Genomic DNA, 22,111 nt, shown 5'->3' with positions numbered 1-22,111 from the left:
TCTATAATATTGTGTATCCTGAAATTTCATCCTAAAATCATCGCGCGCACGCGCGTTTCTTATAGAAAGAATATTATAATATACTAAATCTCTGAAATTTATGTTCTAGAATGCGCTCTATATTCTATAGGATATATTCTGAACGTTAAAATCCATGCAATTAGAAATCGCGATTTACTTTTTATGTATGTTTTGTTTGCTTCATTGATAAAAAAAGTTTTAGGAATTTCATGAATTAGTTCTATGCGTTCTATGCATCTTCATTTGCCAAAAGTTCATTATAATTTTATTACAGAATGATAGAATTTTTTTGTACACTAAAATAATTTAAAATAAAATGATCTCTAATAATATATCTTTTTTAAACAAGCTGTTTATTGAATTATAATTACGGTTACATCTATTACCGTTTAATAAATACCTATTTTTTGTGCTACTGAGATTGGCATACAGTCGATTTATTTTCTTCCTTACTTCCTTACTTGTTTATTATTTAAATTTAAGCCAAACAACCAATCCCGATATGAGGGATATTTCTGGTTTTTCGATGGTGTGGCATTTTTCTAGTAAGAGCACGCCAATAAAGGCGCTGCAAAATCTTTTATTACAAGTATATGCAAAACTTTAACAGTCTCGAAACAATTTTTCAGAACGACTTAATTGTTTAAAGAAATCGAAGTGATATAATAATGAATAGAAAATGATGGTGATGGGAATTATAAATTATTATTTTGAATTTTCGGACAGTCAATCGATTCGTAATTAGGCGCCAATTTGACTCGCGTCGTGTCGCGTGACGTCACTGTGAACTTGGCGCGCGCGGAGTCACTCTTGAATCTCTCGCCGTCGGGAACGGAACGTCGCCGTCGCGGATACAGGACGAATCCTATTTGTCGCGACACGCGACACGTTTAAGGTAAGCGCAATGTATTTATGAGCTTCGTATTCAATCGTGTCTTAGTATTTGACACTCGCGCGATGTGGATTCGACGCTCGGTGCATCGCTGTCTTCTTAAAACGAGTTAGTATTTCACGAAATGCGTTCGCTCGAGATCTATCGCGAGGCATTACGGTAAAGATGGCGCACGGCGGCGTCACCCGCCCCGCCGCCACCCCCCGGTCACGCATCACTCGCGAGACGCGAATCTCTCAACGAATAAATGTCGCGGATACAGGACGGATCTATTCGTCGCGGCATGTTTAATAGGTAAGCGCAATCGCTATATATGAGCTACGTATTCAGTCGTCTCTTAATATCTGACACTCGCGCGATGTAGATTCGACGCTCGCTACATCGCTCAAATTATTTCGCGAGCGATGCGTTCGGCCGAGATCTATCGCGCGGCATCACGGTAAAGATGACGTATGGCGGCGCGCATCACTCTCGAATCTTTCGTCGTCGCGAACGGAACGTCGCGGATACAGAACGGATTTATTTGTCGTGGCATGTTTAGTCGGTAAGCGCAATCGTTATGAGTTTCGTACTCAATCGTGTCTTAGTATTTGACACCCGCGCGACGTAGATTCCTTGGGGGCAACAGGTGTAGCGGGTAGCGTCGCCGCGGCGGCGCGGGCGGTAGTTCTCCTAGGCGCGTCAAGTTGACCGCGCAATAATTCACGCGAGTTCTTCTTCGCGATTTCCAGATACGCATCCGTCACGGAAGTTGGGTGGATCGTAATCTTGCGTCACGAGTGTTGGGTAAATCGTAATCTCGCGAGATTGCACGTGTATTTCCTGCACTGATTTTCCGTCCGAACGTAATACAGTTTGAGTCTTGCGAATGATTGACGTCGAGAGTGCCGTATACAGTTGATCATGCAATCGTATAATTATAATAGTTAATTGTGTTCTAGCGAGTGTTAGGTGAGCGCCATGAAGAAGCGGTCGTGGAGGAACGAAGAAGGAGGAGGAGGAGGTTCAGGGAGACGTCGACGAAGCAACCACGAGGTGAGCAATTTATTATTTATTTTATTATTTACTTGTGGAACTTGTTTTATTATTTACTTACTTGTTTTATTATTTACTTATCGAACGGTTTCCCCTGCGAGAACCACGCGATTGTAATGAGTATTCCACGCATCGGTTAATATTTACGTATATATATATATAATAACATATAAAATATTATATATTTTTTACATTTGAGAGGCTTAAAATATTTAATAAAGTATAGGTACTTATAAAATAACAACATACTCGTAATACTTTACAACGTTTAAAAAATTATAATTATTTAAATTATACATACGCAAGAATTAGAGATTCTATTTATCACACTTTTCAAAGTTTTTATATAAAAAGATATCGTGTAGAGAGTTACGTAATTTTTTTTATTAAATATTTAATTAAAAGGCTAAAAAATTACGAAAGATTAAGAATTTATGAAAAAAGTGAAAGAGATTAAGATTAAAAAGATAAATGCAGGAATAGATAATATTATTATTTTAATTATTGAAATTAGAAATATTAATTTGGATATTTATTTAAATATATTTATATTTTACAGATCAGTGGTGCATACGAGTACAACTCTATTACTGCATATCGCATTGGTAAGTGCATTCAATTATATATCCTATCTTCTATCTTAAATCTCGAAATTAAATAATCATATATTTGCTAAAAATCTTGTAATCCTATCCGTGCATACAAAAATTGACAAAAAATATAAAAAATATCTTTAATAAGTTTGCAACATTTTATCAAAATATAAGTCGACTTATATTTTAACCTGTTCTGGTTGTAAAATATTTTCTATTTTTTTCCAATTTCTGTATCTCAATTAAAATTAAACTTTTTTATCAAGCAATTTATCCTATATCTAAAATAAGTAATTTATTATTTTATTGCTTAATAAAGTTCTGTTGCACGGAAATGTACAATAAATGAACAAATTTAATAATAATACATTATAAAATGCTCACCTCGGAATCTGTTACATCTGCCCGCTTCCTTGGTTTAGGGTTTTCTTTTCTTTCCGTATTACTATTTCTTCATGGCACTCACATCTGTTTCCTAAAGCAAACAAAATATTGATTACAATTAAACGTGATTACAAGTAATCACTAGAATATAATGATCGTGCGGCTTTGCCATACCTTGTACGATACTCTCGAAATTAATTACACGCGACGCGTATATACTTCATCCGCTTTCTATAACTCTTTCAACTATAGCATTATTCTCGTATATTTCTATTCTCGCGCGTATATACTTGTATCTCTATCTATCTCAACCTAGTGTACAGCCCTAAACGTACGCGTAATCTTATCTTTTACAGGTTATTCCGTTTTTACCGAAGAATAGGGCAACTAAACCCAATCGCCGCCGATTGTATAAACGGTTCTTTACGTCGTATTTTCGGGAGTGCCGCTCGAAATCGTTGCATTTTCGAACATGATAATTAAAATCGTCGCATTTTCGGGAGTGCCGTTTGAAGTCATTGGATTCCGTCGCGCGATTTTAATAATTAGCATATAACTGCGCCAATTTCCACGTTCTCAGACGTGACGGCTGTCTCGTGCGCGGTCGTTGAACGATGACGGCCTTGATCGCAGTCTGTCCAGATAATTTGACCTAACTGTGCGTGGAGGGGCTGCAACCCGATGTGCCGGTGGCGAGGGGAGATGATTCTCATTGTAGAGAGCTCGCTTTCTACTTTTCGAGGATCTCTTTTCTCTCTGTCGAACACTTCATCCAGCATCCTGACCACGCGGGGCTAAGTCCTTAATCGGGGAAATCGAGTCAGTTGTCCGGCTCTGAACGCGTCGAGATAACACGGTTATCGCGAACGATTTTTCCACGGACAAAATCGGTCGATACTTCACGTTTTCGGAAGTGACGAATTAAATATCGCGCGATTATAGTTATCCGCGTGTACGTGTGATACCGATGAAAATTGTGTCGAGCGTCGAGGGAGCTGACAACCCGAGAGGACAGCCTGAGAGGAGGAGGAGGCCTGGGAGAGGCATCGGGCGCCAGCGGGACAACTTTGCGGTAAATATTAATTTTTATTTTATGTAAGAGTATTTTTTTTGTATATTCTTGAGCCTTTTTATTTCATCATGATTTATAAATAATAGTTAGAAAAAAATGAGTAATTTAGTATTTTATAAAAATTGATTCTTGTAAATATCATTTACGGGGAAAATGTGTAATTATTTAAATAAATATCCAATTGAATAATGAATAAAACGTTCGATCCTGTAAGAATTATGTTTTAAAACGTTGAGTTTTTTGAACACTGTTTTAATACGAATTTTATATTGTTTATTACAGAATCAACGTAGCATATATACGTGGCAGATGTAATTCCGCTGTTGCGCATCGGGGTTGGTGAGTGATAAATTAACAATCTATTGAGGTAATTGATAACTGGATTTTACCAGTTAAAGTAGTAACATGACGTGAAATCTAATACATACATACATTTATTGTTATAAAATAGAAGATTTTTTCCTAGTTAATTATCTAGATAATTATTTTACAACCAATCAGTTTTATGTCACTTAAAAATAATTTTGAACTAATATATCATATTAAAAATAACTTTAATAATTTGCAAAATATAAAAAGATAATTATAACAGTTCTAATTGTGTGAGAAATTTATTATCCCTTTTAGATCTTACGTCATTATTCATTTGAATTTCTCATTTCTGCATGCTTTTGAAATGAGATTCAGCAACGAACCGTTCGAATCAAAAATACACATATGGGCCTTAGATTCTATCGAATGGCGCGTCTGGCAATTTTCTTTTATTTGTTTTTAAATTAAAGTTTTATTGTTTATATTATTATAAATTTCATAATCGTGATCGAGTTTCTTCAAAACGTTGTCGACATAGAGATCTTTTGCAAATTTATATTTATTTTCTATGTATTAATATGTATTTTAATTTCTGGATATGCATTTTAATTGCTACGAATAAACGCGTGTAAAAAATAAATGCGAAATTAATTCATATGCTAACGAAATTATTATTGTTATTATTAATTTTTAGTTTCGTACACAGAAAAAAAGGAAGTGCCAAATCAACACTGATATAGTTGTACGTACACAAGAATATATAATCTTCTTATAAGAAAATACAATTTCTTATTTCAACTTTTTTTTCTTGAATAAATTATGTATATAAAACTTCGTTTAACTATATAAATGACTTCATTCAAGCAAGTTTTCTTTGTTTAATATAATCTCATTTCAAGATTAAATATATATTCTTGCTTATATATAAGTATATATATAAGTATTGATTTGACACTTTTTTCTTTCTGTGTACTAACTGATTTAAAATGTGATGGCCTCTTCGCGACGCGTTCGTGTTTCGCGCATCGTATAAAAGCGTAAAATCTTACGCTTATTGGTGCAGCAGCAGGAGTATTTCTCCTTACTGCCGATCTCTTTCTGGCTATAAAGCCAGGGGCCATATTCTGTTCCGCTAAAATCAGCTTACCGACAATTGTCGGTAAGCGGATTTTAGCGGAACAGAATATGGCCCCAGGTGCTGCAAGAGGTGAGTCTATACTCTAGCTAGAAGAATGAAAACGAAGAGGATTAAGGTAGGTTGGTGTACCACACCAATCAATGTATAAAAGTACAGGTAAAGGTAAGCCTGTAAAGTTATCTGTATACGTGCGATTGTATACATAATCAGAGACGCGCGTGGAAAGATGTCGTCTCGTAGTAAATTTCTATTCCGTGTAAATGAAACTCAAATAAAACTTTTAAATGGTCCTTTTAAATGATTTAAAACCGATTTAAAATTTGCGCGCGTTTGTCTGATTACGGGTAATCGCGGTCGTAACTATAGGTATACTATAATACATAGAGATACGGATGGATAGGCAGGAATACGAGTAAAAATTAGATAAAAATCGGGTAGGTAGGAAAACAAATAAGCAATAAGGGTACAGGTGGATAGGGATATGAGGATGTAATTTTTGACGATAGAAAGAAACTTCATTATAATGAAATTTTTTTCTATTAAAAATATTACCTATAATTGTAAGAAACTCAAGTAGAAATAAATGAGCATACGGGTAGGTAGGAATGAAGCGGGAGGGTGTAATTCAACAATAAACAAAAATTAATTCTTTTTGTAATTCTAAGAAATTGAAATTTATGTGTGTAAAACTGTAATAACATATAACGCTAAGAATTATGTAAAACGATATATTCTGTCGCGAAAATTGTCAATTGTATACTGAGAAAAAAATTTTCTGGATTTTAGTAAATATTAGTTTGCATACAACTATGACTCCATTTACTAAAATGACGAAAATTTTCCTTTTTATTAGACCTGAATTAAAGAAATTCGTGACAACATACAATTTCGTTTATTTTTATCATACATTTGTGATTTTATATGATATATACACATAATCTTGGCAGCTATTGTTGCACCGACGATTATCGTTAGGTTTGGCGCGATAAATGCCATTCTACTTTTATATATTCAATAATCTTTAATTTACAGTTATTCAATTTTATTATTATATCACAAGCTTCACAAATAGGTTGTCTTTCCTCTTCTGTCAACAGCTGACCCTGAGTGATCGATGCCGCCGATAGCAATTTCTATTATAACTTGTTTGCTGATAATTCGGTTTAAATTGTGATTGGTAATTTGGGCTCTATATATATATCATTTCCTAATTCTTTAACGATCATTACATAGGATATGGTATTTATTGTTACTAAAAGTTTTAGCTCCGGGAAACGTTTTGAGTATTTCCCTTGTGTGAATTTGTGTATAGTAGCTATTTCGTTCTTTATTTCAGCTACCATATTATTAGCTTTAATGAACTGATATTCCAGATCGGATTCTATAGATTGTATGATATCAGTTGACTTCCTGGGTACCTCTCAATTTGTGACATAACTTGCTGCAGCTGTTCCGAATCTCGTAACTTAGTTAACTCTTGAATTGAGGTAAATTAAAAAAAAAAAATGTGTTGTTTATATGCAATAATATAACAATATAATCCCGACAATTATATATTATATATATTTATAAACAGGATATTCCATTTTAAATGTGACCTCAACTATCTCTTGAACAATACATTTTAGAGAAAAATGTTTTAAATAAAAAGAGGGTTTAAAAGGGGCCAATAAACGATCTTATCAAATTTTTGATCTGGGGCTCGTGTTAAGCCCAGTAGAGCCCAAGTCAAATTTTTCCAATAGAAACTTTTATTTCTATTCTATTATTTTTTTTCTACTAATTAATTTGAACAACTTTTATCTGAAACATCTTTTATTTGCTTTTTAAATTTTTTGAGGTATTCAAGGAAAACTTGGTGACTTTTTTAATATTTAGCTTACGATATTTCGATAATTGTTTGTCAGAGGAAAAAAGTGATACAGAACTTTTTGACTTGATTTGGTCTCAAGAATATGCTGTTGCAATAGTGTCCCAATTCTTTTAAATATTTGTAAGTATACATCTCCTTGGTGCTTTCATGTAGATACATACAAATATTTAAAAAATTGGGATACTATTGCAACAGCATATTTTTGAGACTAAATCGAGTCAAAAGTCCTGTACTACTTTTCCCTTCGACAAACAATTATCGAGATAATGTAAGCTAAATATTGAAAAAATAACCAAGTTTTCCTTGAAGTTCTCCAAACAAAAGTTATTCAATTTAATTAATGGAAAAAAATGATACAATAAAAATAAGGGTCTCTATTTAAAAAATTGGATTTGGGCCGTACTGGGCTCAACATGGGACCCGAACCTAAAATCTAATAAGATTGTCTATAGGTTTCAAGTGTATTGTTCAAGAGATATTTAATTAAGGTTGGTCATTTAAAATAAGACATCCTATTTACACATACCTTTCAAATTTTTGCATATCTCTGAAATTTTAAGTAAGGCCCGATTGTCAACAGTACGACAGTCATTTAATCTTAAGTGCGTTAGACTCCTGCCGCAATTATCAAGAAAGTTTACAAAATCCGTAACATTAAAGGTGCTTGCTTTAAGCTCCAACTGTTGCAAATATTTACATCTAGATGTAAGGTAACAAAATAAATAGCGCATCTCCCTGGGACATCCCTGTTGAATGTTTAAACGTGTATAGAGGCTAAAGTCCCGTATTAAATCGTTAAAGCGCCTATTTACTTTATTCATGCGGCATAACGTCATCAAATCTAAGTTTTCAAATATTTTTAACATTATTTTATCCTGCAAAAATAAAATATAAAACTTTAATACACGAGATAACATTGCAATAAATATTATTACGAGAAGTACGTAGACTTTTTAGAATTCTTTACAGGAAACTCAGATATACTGCAACGTGAGAGCTCCTTGGATTCATCCGAAGAGAGTTTCATATGCTTTGCATCATTTGAATGACTTTCTAATAAAATATGACGCGAGTTTTTCTCTCCATAAGGTCGCACATAATCAGGGATCACTTCCTGAGATACATCTTGGGGCCTCAAATTATTGTTATAAGAAGTTCTTCTTATATGTCGCTGCAAATAATATTAGAACAATTTTATATTTATTATCAACAGCATAAAAGGATTTGAATATTACCTAATGTTGACGACAATACCTTTTACAAATAATGCAATATTCAGGAAAATTCCTTTGCAGATGAACTATATCCATATGTGCATTTTTTAAATCTGCTGTTAAATTATGAATATCCTCATGGTTTTGAGAGTACATGCAGTTAATTTTCCTTAACAGATCAGTTAAATCCTCGTAAGGATTTCTAGAAAGAATCAGTTCTGATGTACCAATAAGCATTACAGCATCTAGCTTTGTGTTAGCTGTTTTTGATAGCTAAAAACAGCTATTTTTCAATAATAGTCTAAGCATTTTGGTTTTAAAGTTACACGGGTGTGATAAGGGTGGGGAAAATAATCTTGATGTCGAGACAATCTGAGACCATTCATTCCACAACTTAATCCATTCGTTATTAGGACCTCGAGACAGAATTACGTTTCCAGGATTGTATATTTCGTATATAGAAACTCTGATTGGATATACCTAATACAGCTTCATGAAACTCGATATCTTTAAAATAGAAAATATAATTATATTCTCTTCTAAAAAAAACCTTATTTACCAATTAAAGCATTACTTACCAATATAATTCATTTCGATCATATCATTGCATGTTCTTATAGGGTCTTCGTCTTGCCTCGGAGAATTTGATATTAAAGGGGGGATAAAGGTTATCTCGCTGTTTTGAAAACTAAACATGTATCAGATGATTGACGAATCGGAACGAGTTACCGCTCATTTTCTTCGTTTTTTCAAGCTCTACAACTTTCTCAGGAGCGAAAAAGTGCTATCTATTAATCGAAACGAGATAAATGCAAAAAACCGCGAAAATTTTATTTTTCGGGGGAACCAAAATTTTCGTTTTTTCGCAATAACTCGGCGAATGTCGATAAAGAATGAATGACTAACCCCTCATTTTGTAGCTAAAGGGTTTCGTTCCATCGAACGTTTTTTGAATGGACATTTTTACTCATGAGAAACGTTTCTAGAAATCGGTTATAAAACGTTTCGGAAACGTGTATGTGTTACCTGAGTATTTAGGTTAGGTAATAGTGTGCTTGCGTTTGCAAAAAAATCAAATTTTAACAACATATATATTATTATGAATAATTAAAATATGTATTATTATTAATATAATTAAAATTTTAAAAATAATTAAAAAATTTTTTTCTTAATAATGAAATGGTTCTTCGCAAATATAAAATATCGCAAGCACGTGTTTTGTGTTTTTAAAAAAAATTTTAAAAAAAATTTTAAAAATATATATGGTATATATGTATATTATTACACATAGTATATTCAATTCAAAATGGTACTTTATTATCCCAAGGGGTCTAAAAGGGCGTTTTGTAGGGACGTACGTACCCAACCCTGTATAATTAATTTACAATTATTTCCCAGCCTGGCCATTGAGCGACCTCACAACTTATTTCCCTTCCTTCCCTCTTCCATTCTGCATCTCTCTGGCCATCTTCTTCTGCTTTCCCTGCTCAGTACTCCTCGGATTTCCTCCATCCTGTCACGCGTCCATTATATAGATCCTCTTCCCTTCTTTTTGCTGCCTCGTCCTCCTTAGTCCTCTTTGACCTCTTGGTTTCCTCTCCTCTCTTCTCCTTTCTCCTTTCTTTCTCCTCTCTTTCTCCTTTCATTCTCCTCTCCTTCTCCTATCCTTATTTCCTCAATTTTCGTCTATTACTTACTCGCTCTCTCGTTCTCTCGTTCGCTCGCTTGTTCGTTAAGCCTTCGCCATAATCACGATCACCTACGTTAATACGATCGGGAGCAGCAGTTACACTGAAGTCAAGGTTCCTGTTATCCACTTTGAACATCTTTCCCTTCTTTGGTTTCTTGGATTTTCCCTTAACCTCTTGGAATTCTGCAGGTGCATTTGGATTAATAGCGGGTGCTGGGTTAATAGCTGGCTTGCACAAGTCATCAGCTTGTACCTGAGGACGTTGCGCTGATCGCAGTTTGCTTTGTTTTTCGAGGAATTGCTTGGCGAATTCCATGCTCTGCTTGGTATCCCCAACGTAAACGCGAACGTACTCTCTAACTTCATACGGTGTTTCGAGGTCTCGCAAGAATGTAACGAACGTAGGGATGTCCACAGACGCCTGTATACTGCTCAATGTTTTACTACACCATTGCGTGAATTCGTCGGTCTTGGCAGTGTTCTGTTCAAACAATTCCTTTACTAGTTCCTCCTCTTTCTTATTCTTATTTTTGGATGCTTTATTATTACTATTTTGCTGTTGTTGCTGCTGCTGTTGCTGGCTAGATACAGGTTTTGTAATTGTAGCTTGTTTAGCCGGCTGTTTCGTGGTGGTGGACAACTTAACAGCTGTAGAATCGCAGAAACCAGTAGTACCGGAATTTATGGACCACCCTTGGCTGCTTGATGCGCTCGAATTAGCCCAATTCAAACACTGTGATGATGTACCCCATATACCGGCGTTCTGGAGCATACTCGCAGATTCCTTCTGGCCGGCTTTTTCTAATCGTTCTCTTTTCTTTACCTTAGCGACGCGCTCTTGCTTCTCCTGCTGAATCTGCGCTAGACTCTTCACTTGAAGTAATTTAGAAGCAATATATAGTATATATTATTATTAAATAAATTAATATTTTAAAGAAAAAACAATTGTAAAAAATTTTGTTTAATAGAAAAATGTTTCCTTGTAAATCTGAGATATATCGCGAGCACTAAAGAAAAAAATTGTAAGATTTGTATTACGCACGTTCGCTACACTTACGCTTATTTTATTGAAAGTGCCTCAGATTTTTTAAAATGTATTTTTTACTTTATTTAATGTATCTTATTTTATTTCAGTTTTTGATGCAGATTGTAGTGATTAATTGTAAGTCAAACAAAGGAATACAGAGACTAGAAAATATTACTGGAAATTTGACCCAAAATTGACTGAAATCTTAATTTAAAAAACTTATAATTTGTGCCAATTTATTACTTACTGTTTATCAGCAAAGTAGATTTGATTTTTCCGTCCAAAATGAAAAAATCACGAGGGAGAAAGAATGTTGGAACACGTGGTCGGTGAGTGCATGCACACTTCTGTATGAGTCCACGTTTATATATTTTATGTATACTCGACTCCCACAAAATATATAGACATTATAGACCTATCGATCGTGTATCTTGAAAAGAGAAATTACAAAAGTGAGGAAATTCACTAGAGTATCTACGATTTCAATGACTATGTTTCCATCGAGGGTTCAAATTGGGTCAGAGTCAGTCAAGTCAGCCAATAGCTATGCTGGTTACAATTGCAATTAGGTTAATTCCGTTATAACCAGCATAACCATTGGCTAACTGGTTGACTCTGACCTGATTTAAACCCTCGATGGAAACATAGTCATTGGTCGAAATGTAGTAAAACTGTATGTATGTATGTACACTCGGCGTCAATAATCTGTTCGTTTTAGCTGTATTTCTTGCACGGTTCATCTTTTTTCTTTTTCTTTTCATGTTGGAGAGAAAAAGAGAAAAGATGAACTTTGCAAAAAGTTCAGCTAAAACAAACTAATGTCTTCTACCTGAAGTTAGGAATCCCTACCTGAGGGATCCCTAGAGGATCCCTACCTGAAGTTAGTCACGTTTGATGTCAGATAATCGCGTCTAGCTATATTTATGCATCATGACTGTTGGTTCAACCAATAGATTTACTACATTTTTAGTTGAAACCTACTGAAATATATGCAAACTGGGTAGCGATCATGTAACTTTTTCCCTAGAGCGGAAACGTGAAAAGTGAAAAGTTTCATTTAACTATGTCTTTCTGTTAGTGTTGAATAGAAAGAGATAAACTTTTTACTTTTTACGTTCCGTCCTAGAGGAAAAGATACATGATCGATCCCCTGGAACGGAGTGCTATAGAAATCCACGGTAGGCGAGCGATATAAGACAGAAGTCCCAAGTTCCTCTCTTCTCCTTGTCTAGCTCACAACAGGCCGATCAAAAAGACTAGACAAGGGCAGAGCGTTGCTCGAGACACTTTGATGACTTTCTCTTATATCACACAGGCAGGTCTATTTTTTTTAAACTAACTTTTTTATTTTTGTTTTATTAAGGTGATGCTGGAGTCGTCTGGCAAACTTTGGCGAACAAAATTTAATGGCAAAATTGATAGCGTCTGTAACCTTCTCTGTCCACCGACTTTTTATGCACAAGCGCAGCCAAACAAATCTACGAGATACGTACACGTCACTGTATATTGGAGATCAAATAATTTTAAATTTACATACGTGTACTTACCGTTTTTTTATCAATCTCTATGTTGAAGAGATATACAGATAGATGATAAATTATTGTATTCTTTAATAAATAAATTTTAAGTAACCTTTAATAGAATTTTAATCCAAAATTTTTGTCTTACATAAATCGCATGGGGGTAATATGCCATTTTGCAACACTTTTGTATTTCTTTCTTTTTAATAGTAAAGAATTAAAACATTTCATTAAAACCATGTATAAATAACAGATAAAAGAAGGAAAAAGAAGACCGGTATGCAAAGATACCCCAAAAAGAAAGAGAAATAAGAAAAAAAGCATATTTTTCTCAAGTGTGGCATATTCCCCCTATAATTTAATTTTATATAATTCCAATTAATGTTATTTCGGATGATTTCAATATTATTTAATCAACCATATGCACCGTACTCAATTGAATATCAACGAACTAAACGAAATAAAGAAAAATTACTAATGAGTAGATATAATAAACTCATTAAGATAATAACAAAAATATAATAGTGTACATGAGAACAAAAATGGGTGATGCTAGTTTTTGAAAATTGATATAATATAAAAAATGTATATATTTTGTTCCGTCTGATCACGCTTTAGACGATTAAATTCTAGCACAATCAATATATTACTAAGAACTAATCCTGATGCAATATCGGATTTTGGTTTATATTCTTAATATTTGCTGTTTTATCTTCAATGAATTAGATAATCACACGCAAATTGGACCGGATATAATATTTAGCAGTTAGAGAATTATTATAAGAAATGATCATAGATTTGCATTTCGATGCGTTGTTTTATTCATTGATTTAGATAAATAACTTCTGCAAGATATTTCTATAAAATTGCTTCGCAAGATTCTGTTAAGTCATTTTCAAATATTGCACTTCTTTTCGAGATTCATTGAACCAATCGGGTAATTATTCGGCAAGTTGTATTGAAGTGATCCAAATTCGATGCAGAACCTATAACTTCCAGTTACCAAATGCTATATTATTGTTCTTGTAGAGTTTTGTTAACTGACTTGAATCAATTAACGCTTCGCACCATAACTATACATGTTATTACTTAAATATAATTAAAACACAAAAATATAATTAATTGTTATTTTTACATGATAAAATTATGATGAGCACTTCAAACCTGTAACGGAAAAAAATGTACGAGCTCTTTACATTATATGCCTTATTATAATATTCATCGATACGTATAGATATACAACTTTTGTCATTTATTTTACATTTTCGTCAAACATTGGCAAGTTTAATTTATAATAAACGTATAAGTTATTCACTTCCAGATATGGCATTTCTTTGAGGGATTCATTGCACTGCCGATCGGGCAATTGTAAGCTTCGGCGAAGTCTTGTGAATTTGAAACGCTTCCTATAATTCTCAACCGTCCGGGGCTATGTGGGTCACGCTTAGCTTTATTTATAGTACTATTCATTTTTGCAGCTTCGCAGCACAACTGCAAGCGTTACCTCAATTTTATACATACATATATTGACGCACATAATTATTCTTTAAATTTAATTATTACAGCTTTGAATTTAGCAACTGAATTCACGATACTTACGTTAGCAAAGGATAAGAAGAAAAGTTGATCGTTAGTGAGATCCTCAAGACCTGGCAATACAGTATCCGGTTTCCCGCATTCTCTTTGTCTCCTTTGATATGCTTTAAACGCTGCCTCTAATCCCATTGTATCCGCGATATTCTCTCCTGCAGTCTGATTGCCATAGTTCTGCAATTGTTGACAATTTTGAATAAGTATGATCAATTATTTTTAAAACGTACGTCGAAAAATAACGGTAGTGTAAATTAAACAGTAATTAAATGTAGAATAGATAACGCACCTCAATTGTGTAATTCGATGTCTTGTCAATGGAATAATTATTAAATTGCTCGACAAAACATTCTGCCCTCTTGCCATATGCTTCGGCCATTGCAGATAACCATTCCACAGCATTTCCGTTTTTATCATATAAGTGTCCTAAAAATTATTTAATATTAAGTATTCTTTGTTGTTCTTGTCATACTTTTTAAAATATTTTCAAAAAGCTTTTGAGATGCATTTTAAAATAAGTTGATGGATATTTTTATATTGTTGCAACAATAAAGCATTACAATTTAATAAAGTATTTAATAAAGTAAACAATCTAATAGCAAATATTACTTCATAACGTTACCTCTATTATCAAATCCGTGATTAACTTCGTGACCCATGATCATTCCAATAATACCATAATTAATAACTCTGGAATAAAGAGTAAGTAATTAGACAAAATTTTATTAAGAATTATAAAATTTTTAGAAATTATGTAAGCTTATTTGTACTTATCGTTATAGTCACGTTAATAATTTTAATTGTTCGAAATTGTTCACTTACTGTGGTCGACCATAAGCAAATAATGGGCTCTGGAAATCCGCTGCCGAGATAGCTATAATCGAAAAAGAGATTAATGTCAATAAACGTGAATATAGTTGTAAATTATATTATAGATTTAATTCCACTAAAAAGAAATATTATGAACCTATGGAATTAGCACCCGGGGAGAAATAAGCATCTACCGTTGTGGGGTTTATCATCATTCTGTAACACGGAATTTATTATATGAATTTGCTTTGCAAATTAAAGAATAAAGCTGTAATTACACTGGAACAAATACAAATGCGTTATCTTACGTGTCACCAGTACCTTCGTCATCTTCTAACAATAATTCTCGAAGGCTTTTCCACTTGCTATATCTATCATAGCTGAGTATATTCTCGTAATACGATTTGCCGGTAACGAGCTTTAACAGAACAGAATAATTAAGTAAAACAGTCACTATGTAGTGGTACTGGTAATTAATACATTTTGAGAAACTTACTCCTTGAAAATATTGTTTAACCTTAGTGTTATTCTTAAACCAATCTGGATATCCGATAAATTTGTCTAGATTTACTAATTTTGCTAAAACAAAATCCTTAGTATTCTCATCCATCCAATTTGATTCTTTAATTTGATACTCGACTTCTTTTTGTATATCGTCCACCATGTCCGATGCCTGCAGTAGGAATAAATGATATGATTGAATAAATATATGGTGGTCTATTTTTTATTGCTGAACTGGCTGCTGCAATAGTTCAGAGTTTAACTTTTTTACTTCACATTGGAAGGAAAAAGATAAACTCTGAACTAGTACAACCAGTTTAGCTATATAAAACAGACTCATTGTCAGAATAGGTATTGTTATAAAGCCTGATCTACAATGTGCTCTTTGCTTCCTGTTTTTTGCTCTTAACCTGTTTGCGACTATCCCGTATTTCGCAATTGCGTCGCGTAACGCGATGTTTTTTGTTCTCTGTCGCCTAAGATAAAAATTGACGAACTTCAGAAGAGACAAGAAACATCACGTTACGCGACGGAATTGCGAAATACGAGATAGGCGCAAAGAGGTTAAGAGCAAAAAACAGAAAGCAAAGAGCACATTGTAGATCAGCCTTAAACGTCAGATAAAATAAAACTTTCAGTAATCAAGATAAAGTATTTACAGTTGCCGTGATTTCATCTGAGAAATGGTTCCTGACATATTCGTACGCCAAAATGACACTCATCTCGGCTACTTCGCGTGTGCATTTGTGCGATCTATGAAAACGATTTATAATTTATCAGTATAATTTAGAACGAACTCAATTTTGATTTACGCGTTAAGATTATATTAAGAATAAATAATGTGACATAAAAATAGAATGTACTAAAAACGAATTATATTTCTACCGACTTGAAGAGCAAATGGTTACGCTGATAATCATGTATGAAACAATTTCCAAAGATGTAAAAGCTTGTATCACACCTAAAGGAAATTCCGAGAACCGCTTTATCATCATTCTCCTCTCTTCCTTCCCATGCATAGTATAATTTTCTCATTTCACTTGTGGTAGTTTTTATTATTCTGCTTAAGAAGTTCCAATGTATATAGTTTACTGAAACATATCTCGCGTGAGCGACGACTCGTTCATCGACGATATTTCCTTATTATCGCTGTATTTCTTTTAAAATTTACCGATTGTTCGACTTGATGTCTTATCCAGCAAAGCAACAAGATCCTTGAAGTAATTTTGTTGACTAATTCCTACAGTTAAATCATCACCTATTTGCACGTGGGCCTCATCAAATAGTTCCCCAATTTTGTACACCCAGTTAATCTGTGTTGCGTTAATCAAGCTTAGTTATTCAGGGAGATATAATTTAACAAATTAAATTTGTCAATTAAGGAACGCTACTTACTGCGCTGTTGGGAGTTTTAGGTTTCTTTTTATCATACCATTTCTGAAAATTATTGAGCGTCATACTCTCAACATCTCTGTATCTTATAATATCTGCTCCTGCAGTAATCTAAAATATATTATTATTCAGGCTATTATACATTCTTCTCTTTTCATTGTCTGTAAAGTAGATTGCACTTACCTCGACTAGTTTCACTTGAAATTCGATCATGTCTTGAATATCTTTATCTATATGTTCCTCTGAGACTTCGACGCCTCTTGTTTTAGCTATAGCGCGAGCTACTTTCGAGATGTAATTAGCGTATTTTTTCAGATCGTTATCTTCGTCGATCATTTCTTTTGTGTTATTCTGCGATGTTGTCGCCTCTAAAGTTTCTTTCGGTCTTTTTATACGTTCTTGCTTTACGTGATTTTTTTCGGTCTTCCATACGCGTAATTTTTCGCGAATATTTGTCGGTATTGTCCGTTTTTTTATCCCTTCTTTTTTCGTCTTATGATGGTTGTTTTTGGAGTGGGTATTAGTCTTTATCTTTCTACTATGCTTTAATTTTTTGTTTTTCGCTAACTTGCCAGTCTTTTTCTTCGCATTATCATCGTCATTCTGTTCGTTTGTATCGATATCGTCATTTTCTTCGTCATTATTATCATTATCTTTATCGTCATTGTTGTTATCACTTTCATCGTTATTGTTATTATCATCTTCATTTTCATCGTTTTTATTATTACCACTTTTGTCATCGTTTTTTTCTTTGCTTCCACGTTCTTGGCTATCTTTCTGCTCGTCGCTGGCGTTCTCGTCGCGTTCGTCTTCTTTCTCTTCGCTGTCGGTTTTACTCCAAAGTCTATTTGAACCCGTAGGTAGATCCGGAATATTGATCTAGCAACAAGTACTTAAGCTAAAGAAAAATTGATAGTAAAAAATTAAGACGAATGTTTTGAATATAAATTTACGTCCACGTATAATGCAAAGAGCAACGTAGAATATAAGCACTCGATAATACCCGATAATATACTCTATACATTATAGAGACGCCAATTACATCGCAAACACGCTTTTGGATTTGAGTAATGTTATTGCAAGCATAATGATGATAATCTTAACAAGAAGCTTATAGGCCGATATCACAGTCTCCGATTAACGTGATTCTCCGATTAAACTCACTCTTCATTTCTTTCTAGGGGGATAGTTAGAAAGAGATGCAGAGTGAGTTTAATCGGAGGATCACGTTAATCGAGGACTGTGATATCGGCCCTATGTCGTGATAAGTACATGTACTACTTTCCGAGTCTTGTTCGAACCATAATCGATTGCCACTCTCACGTCGTGAAAAGCATTTCTTCCTGTCAAGCGCACATATTGATCATCCACTTTTTGCCAGCTGTACTCTTGCTCGTTCCATTCGTCCTGTTCCATTGTCAATGGCCAGCCGCCTATCCGCGATAAGGTAAAGACGAGCGGCTCGAGCCCATCCCTCTCAGTTGCATCTGGAAGCATTTCGTGAATCAGAAATCATATTGTAGAACGTGATTATGTATAATAATAATAAATATTAGAATTTTCGCACAACGTTTTAGTGATTCGAGAGCCTTTCGCGCTTACCGGTATCCATACACACCGCATACCACTTCTTAGCGAGTTTCACCGCCAAAAGATCGTTTTTCTTCGGACCCTCGTCAAGAATTTCTACAAAATATTATTTAATTTTTATTTTTTTAATATCATTACACACACACACACACACACACACACAAGTTCAGGCTGATTTGGCTTTTACCTTTTATTTGTTTCTGGACATTTATTTGCGCTCTTCTAAACATACTCCAGGATTCCAACCCATTTGGGATAGGATTATGTTCTGGCCATTTTCCACAAGCGTATTCATAGAAATCGTCGCACGGATCCGCAGATTTGTCCATGCTCTCCGATATTATCCGAGCTGGAAGAAGAGATAGAAACAAAGAAAAGACAATAAATAGATATTGATTTAAATTTTCAGATTAGGTGTTAATTAAAATACAGCTATATATCTATTGCCGTTTAATAAATACCTATTTTTCTGCACTCCTGAGATTGGCATACAGTCGGCTTGTCATCTTTCTTTTCTTTTTCCTTATTTTCTTTTTTATTTTCATCTGGTTCATTATTTACGCCAAATAACCAATCCAAACGTGAAGAATATCCCAGATTTTTCGATGGTGCGGCATTTTTTACTAGAAGCACGCCAATAAAGGCGCTGAAAAGTGCGATTCAAAATGAAATAAGTATAATGTATTACACTGAGGGAAAAATTTTGTTGAATCAACAAAACAATTTTGCTTGGCAACATACAATCTTCCGGTTTTATTAAATCAACAAAATTTTTTTTGAAAAAAATAATTATTTCTCTCATCAGTGTATAGAAGTAATAATGTATATGAAAATAATAAGCAAAAAATAAATATAATGTATAAAAAATAATTCTTAATTAATTTCAGTATTTGTCAGAAAGTAAATCTAGAATTCAAAACAGGAAAAAAATGTCATGTAAATATGAATCGTTTAGACTTTACCTTTCCTGAGTTACAATCAATCAAGGCGAATTAGTTCCTTTTAAAAAAAGTTAAGTATCCGATTTGCTTATTATTGATACCGTATTAAAAAAGAAGGATTATTATAAGTTACTTACAGAAGGATAAACCATCTCATTGTCGCAAAACAATCTGAGGTTGATATAAATTTTAGTTGTGCTATGTGGTAAATACGTTCTCTGTCGCTGCAATGTAAAATTATTTGTTGCACAGCATACTTTTATACATTACTATTTGCAGGAAGGATGCTGCAACGCAATCATATCAAATTGATAGAGCCGAAGGCCGGAAAGGCCGGAAAGGCAACTTTTGTCTTTTTGATTTATATTAATTAAGCGGTACTTGTGATAACGGATATCAATGCCGTATCTCAAACCCACATATTAATTTAAACAATTTTCTGATTTTTTCTCGCGTAAACTTTTATTAATATCAAAAAATAAAACACGACTTTTGAATAGTAGATTTCTAAGAATAAGGCCTGTTTCTTTGATTTCAGATGTCTATATAGATTCCTCGCAACGAAGATATAGCTTTACTAGCTGGTTACCCGGGCTTCGCCCCGGAGGACATATGTAATAAGACACGCAAATAGTCTCTCTCTCTCTCTCTCTCTCTCTCTCTCTCTCTCTCTCTCTCTCTCTCTCTCTTTATATATATATATATATATATATAATTGGGGACCTATCAAAAATTCGGCGGCAATTAAGTATTGGGACAAAAAAAATTATGAAATTGCCGCCGAATTTTTGATAGATCGGTACGATCAAACAAAAAAAATACCTCAGACTCAACGTGTCCACTGCGTCATAACCAAGTCATACCAAAAATTCTAAATTAATTGTTAAGGATTACTCATTTTCGAATGATTATACTGAGCACAAAATAATAAAATTATAAATAATATGTTCTTAAACAAATGTACTTATTGAATTAAACTTCCTCATAAATCTATTTTTTTCGCCTTTCCCACACTATTCATCGCAATTGTCGTGTGCTATGCCGAGATCTTCATCATGCTTTAGTAAAAAAGTATATCTAAATCGATTCAGAATTGTCTGAAACGCGTTTTTAACTACACTTTTGTGAGTCAAATATTACTACTGCCTCACAAAAAAATTTATAAAAAATTCCCAAAAATTCTGCGCAACTTCCAACTAGTCTTAAAATTTTTCTAACACTCCCTAGAACATTTCCTATAAATTTCAAAAAAATAGAAAATGGGGTTTTTGAGATATTCAAATTTTTGTGTTTTTTTACTTTATTAGTTTAAAATCATTATTATAAAAATTTGGGATAATTTATTTTTTTTAACTATGATCTAAATAGCGTATTTTATGTTCAATGAATTTTTTTCTTAGACGTTGTCTAATAGGCGAAAAAATTCATTGAAAATTTTGCAGTCCTCATTTTGCGCAGGCTCTATTTCGGAAACGCTACATTTATTATAGAAACAATTTAACAGGGGTCTAATACTCGTAAAAACTTGTTAAAAAACGAGCGGCCATCAAAAATAAAAAGGTCGAAGTTTGACCCTTTGCGAATTGGCGTGGAATGCCCCATATATATATATACATATATACAATTCTTTATAATTCGATCAATTATTTCCCGAAAATTTCGAAACTTCTGATACCGATTCCCAAAAAGATCGGTAACGAAAAATTATGTACTTTATAGCACTCTCCGGGAAATTCTACCCCTACTTTGTATGTACAATTCTTTGAGATATGATCGTTCGGAACCGGTCTCAAAAAAACCGGTAACAAAAAATAGTACACTTTATAGCATTCTCCGGAAAATTCTACCCCTACTTCATGTATAATTCTTTGAGATTTAATCAATTATGTCCCGAAAAATTAAAAAAACCGGTTTCCAAAAAGATCGGTAACAAAAACTATACACATTATAGCGCTCCCCGTAAAATATATTCTACCCCTACTTCATATACAATTCTTTAAAATTCGGTCAATAAATTCCCGAAAAATTGAAAAAATTTCCGTACTGGTTTCCAAAAAGATCGGTAACGAAAAATTATACACTTTATAGCACTCCTCGGAAAATTCTACCCCTATTTGATCTACAATTCTTTGAAATTCGGTGAATTATTTCCCAAAAAATTAGAAAAATTAGAAAAACCGGTTTCCAGAAAATTGGTAACAAAAAACTATACACATAGTGGCACTCCCCGGAAAATTCTACCCCTATTTCATGTACCCTTGATAAAAATTCGGTCCACTAACGAATGAGTAGTTCGCGGACAGACGGACGGACGGACGGACAGACAAACAGTCGGGTTTTATATAATAGTATGATTAGTAATTTATATTATTTTCAAAATCATTTGTTTACAATTACCTTCAATCATTTTAAATAACAAATACAATTAGAAGGATAAATAATTGGCATGTTACTTATTCATGGCAAAATTATTATTTTCTCGATACAAAATTCGAACTTTTGCTATAACTTTCTTT

General features: G+C 33.6%; 2 protein-coding genes and 1 pseudogene across 4 annotated transcripts in view; all 3 read right to left on the bottom strand.

The window, feature by feature from the left end:
- Window positions 1–6,122: 6,122 nt before the first annotated feature.
- LOC112462471 lies at window positions 6,123–9,125 on the bottom strand (annotated as a pseudogene).
- Window positions 9,126–9,933: 808 nt separating this feature from the next.
- Window positions 9,934–11,581, bottom strand: LOC112462480 (GIGYF family protein CG11148-like). The gene is made up of 2 exons (XM_025028274.1): window positions 11,499–11,581; window positions 9,934–11,097 (listed from the first exon to the last, which is right to left on the bottom strand). Coding segments are annotated over exons 1-2 (897 nt in total). The 5' UTR covers window positions 11,500–11,581; the 3' UTR covers window positions 9,934–10,201.
- A 2,183-nt stretch (window positions 11,582–13,764) lies between these two features.
- LOC112462455 (endothelin-converting enzyme homolog) overlaps window positions 13,765–22,111 on the bottom strand; it is a 28,016-nt gene continuing 19,669 nt past the window's right edge. The window contains exons 1-18 of one of the 3 annotated variants that reach the window (XM_025028245.1): window positions 19,733–19,841; window positions 19,116–19,300; window positions 18,842–19,003; window positions 18,667–18,750; window positions 18,337–18,551; window positions 17,248–17,943; window positions 17,068–17,175; window positions 16,844–16,985; window positions 16,634–16,763; window positions 16,332–16,425; window positions 15,668–15,844; window positions 15,480–15,589; window positions 15,329–15,387; window positions 15,184–15,235; window positions 14,984–15,051; window positions 14,651–14,787; window positions 14,371–14,538; window positions 14,083–14,262 (exon numbers count right to left, since the gene is read on the bottom strand). In XM_025028245.1, the coding sequence (XP_024884013.1) occupies window positions 14,083–14,262; window positions 14,371–14,538; window positions 14,651–14,787; window positions 14,984–15,051; window positions 15,184–15,235; window positions 15,329–15,387; window positions 15,480–15,589; window positions 15,668–15,844; window positions 16,332–16,425; window positions 16,634–16,763; window positions 16,844–16,985; window positions 17,068–17,175; window positions 17,248–17,943; window positions 18,337–18,551; window positions 18,667–18,750; window positions 18,842–19,003; window positions 19,116–19,300; window positions 19,733–19,752 (2,787 nt within the window). In that variant the 5' untranslated portion in view covers window positions 19,753–19,841. Of the gene's footprint in view, window positions 14,263–14,370; window positions 14,539–14,650; window positions 14,788–14,983; window positions 15,052–15,183; window positions 15,236–15,328; window positions 15,388–15,479; window positions 15,590–15,667; window positions 15,845–16,331; window positions 16,426–16,633; window positions 16,764–16,843; window positions 16,986–17,067; window positions 17,176–17,247; window positions 17,944–18,336; window positions 18,552–18,666; window positions 18,751–18,841; window positions 19,004–19,115; window positions 19,301–19,732; window positions 19,842–22,111 lie in introns of those variants that run through there. The other 2 variants (XM_025028246.1, XM_025028244.1) reach the window with 2 other exon arrangements.

The sequence above is a fragment of the Temnothorax curvispinosus genome, unplaced genomic scaffold (assembly GCF_003070985.1).
Source record: "Temnothorax curvispinosus isolate PA1 unplaced genomic scaffold, ASM307098v1 QBEX01012454.1, whole genome shotgun sequence".
In the NCBI taxonomy this organism is placed as follows: domain Eukaryota; kingdom Metazoa; phylum Arthropoda; class Insecta; order Hymenoptera; family Formicidae; genus Temnothorax; species Temnothorax curvispinosus.
This window is presented reverse-complemented; position numbering and strand designations above follow the sequence as displayed.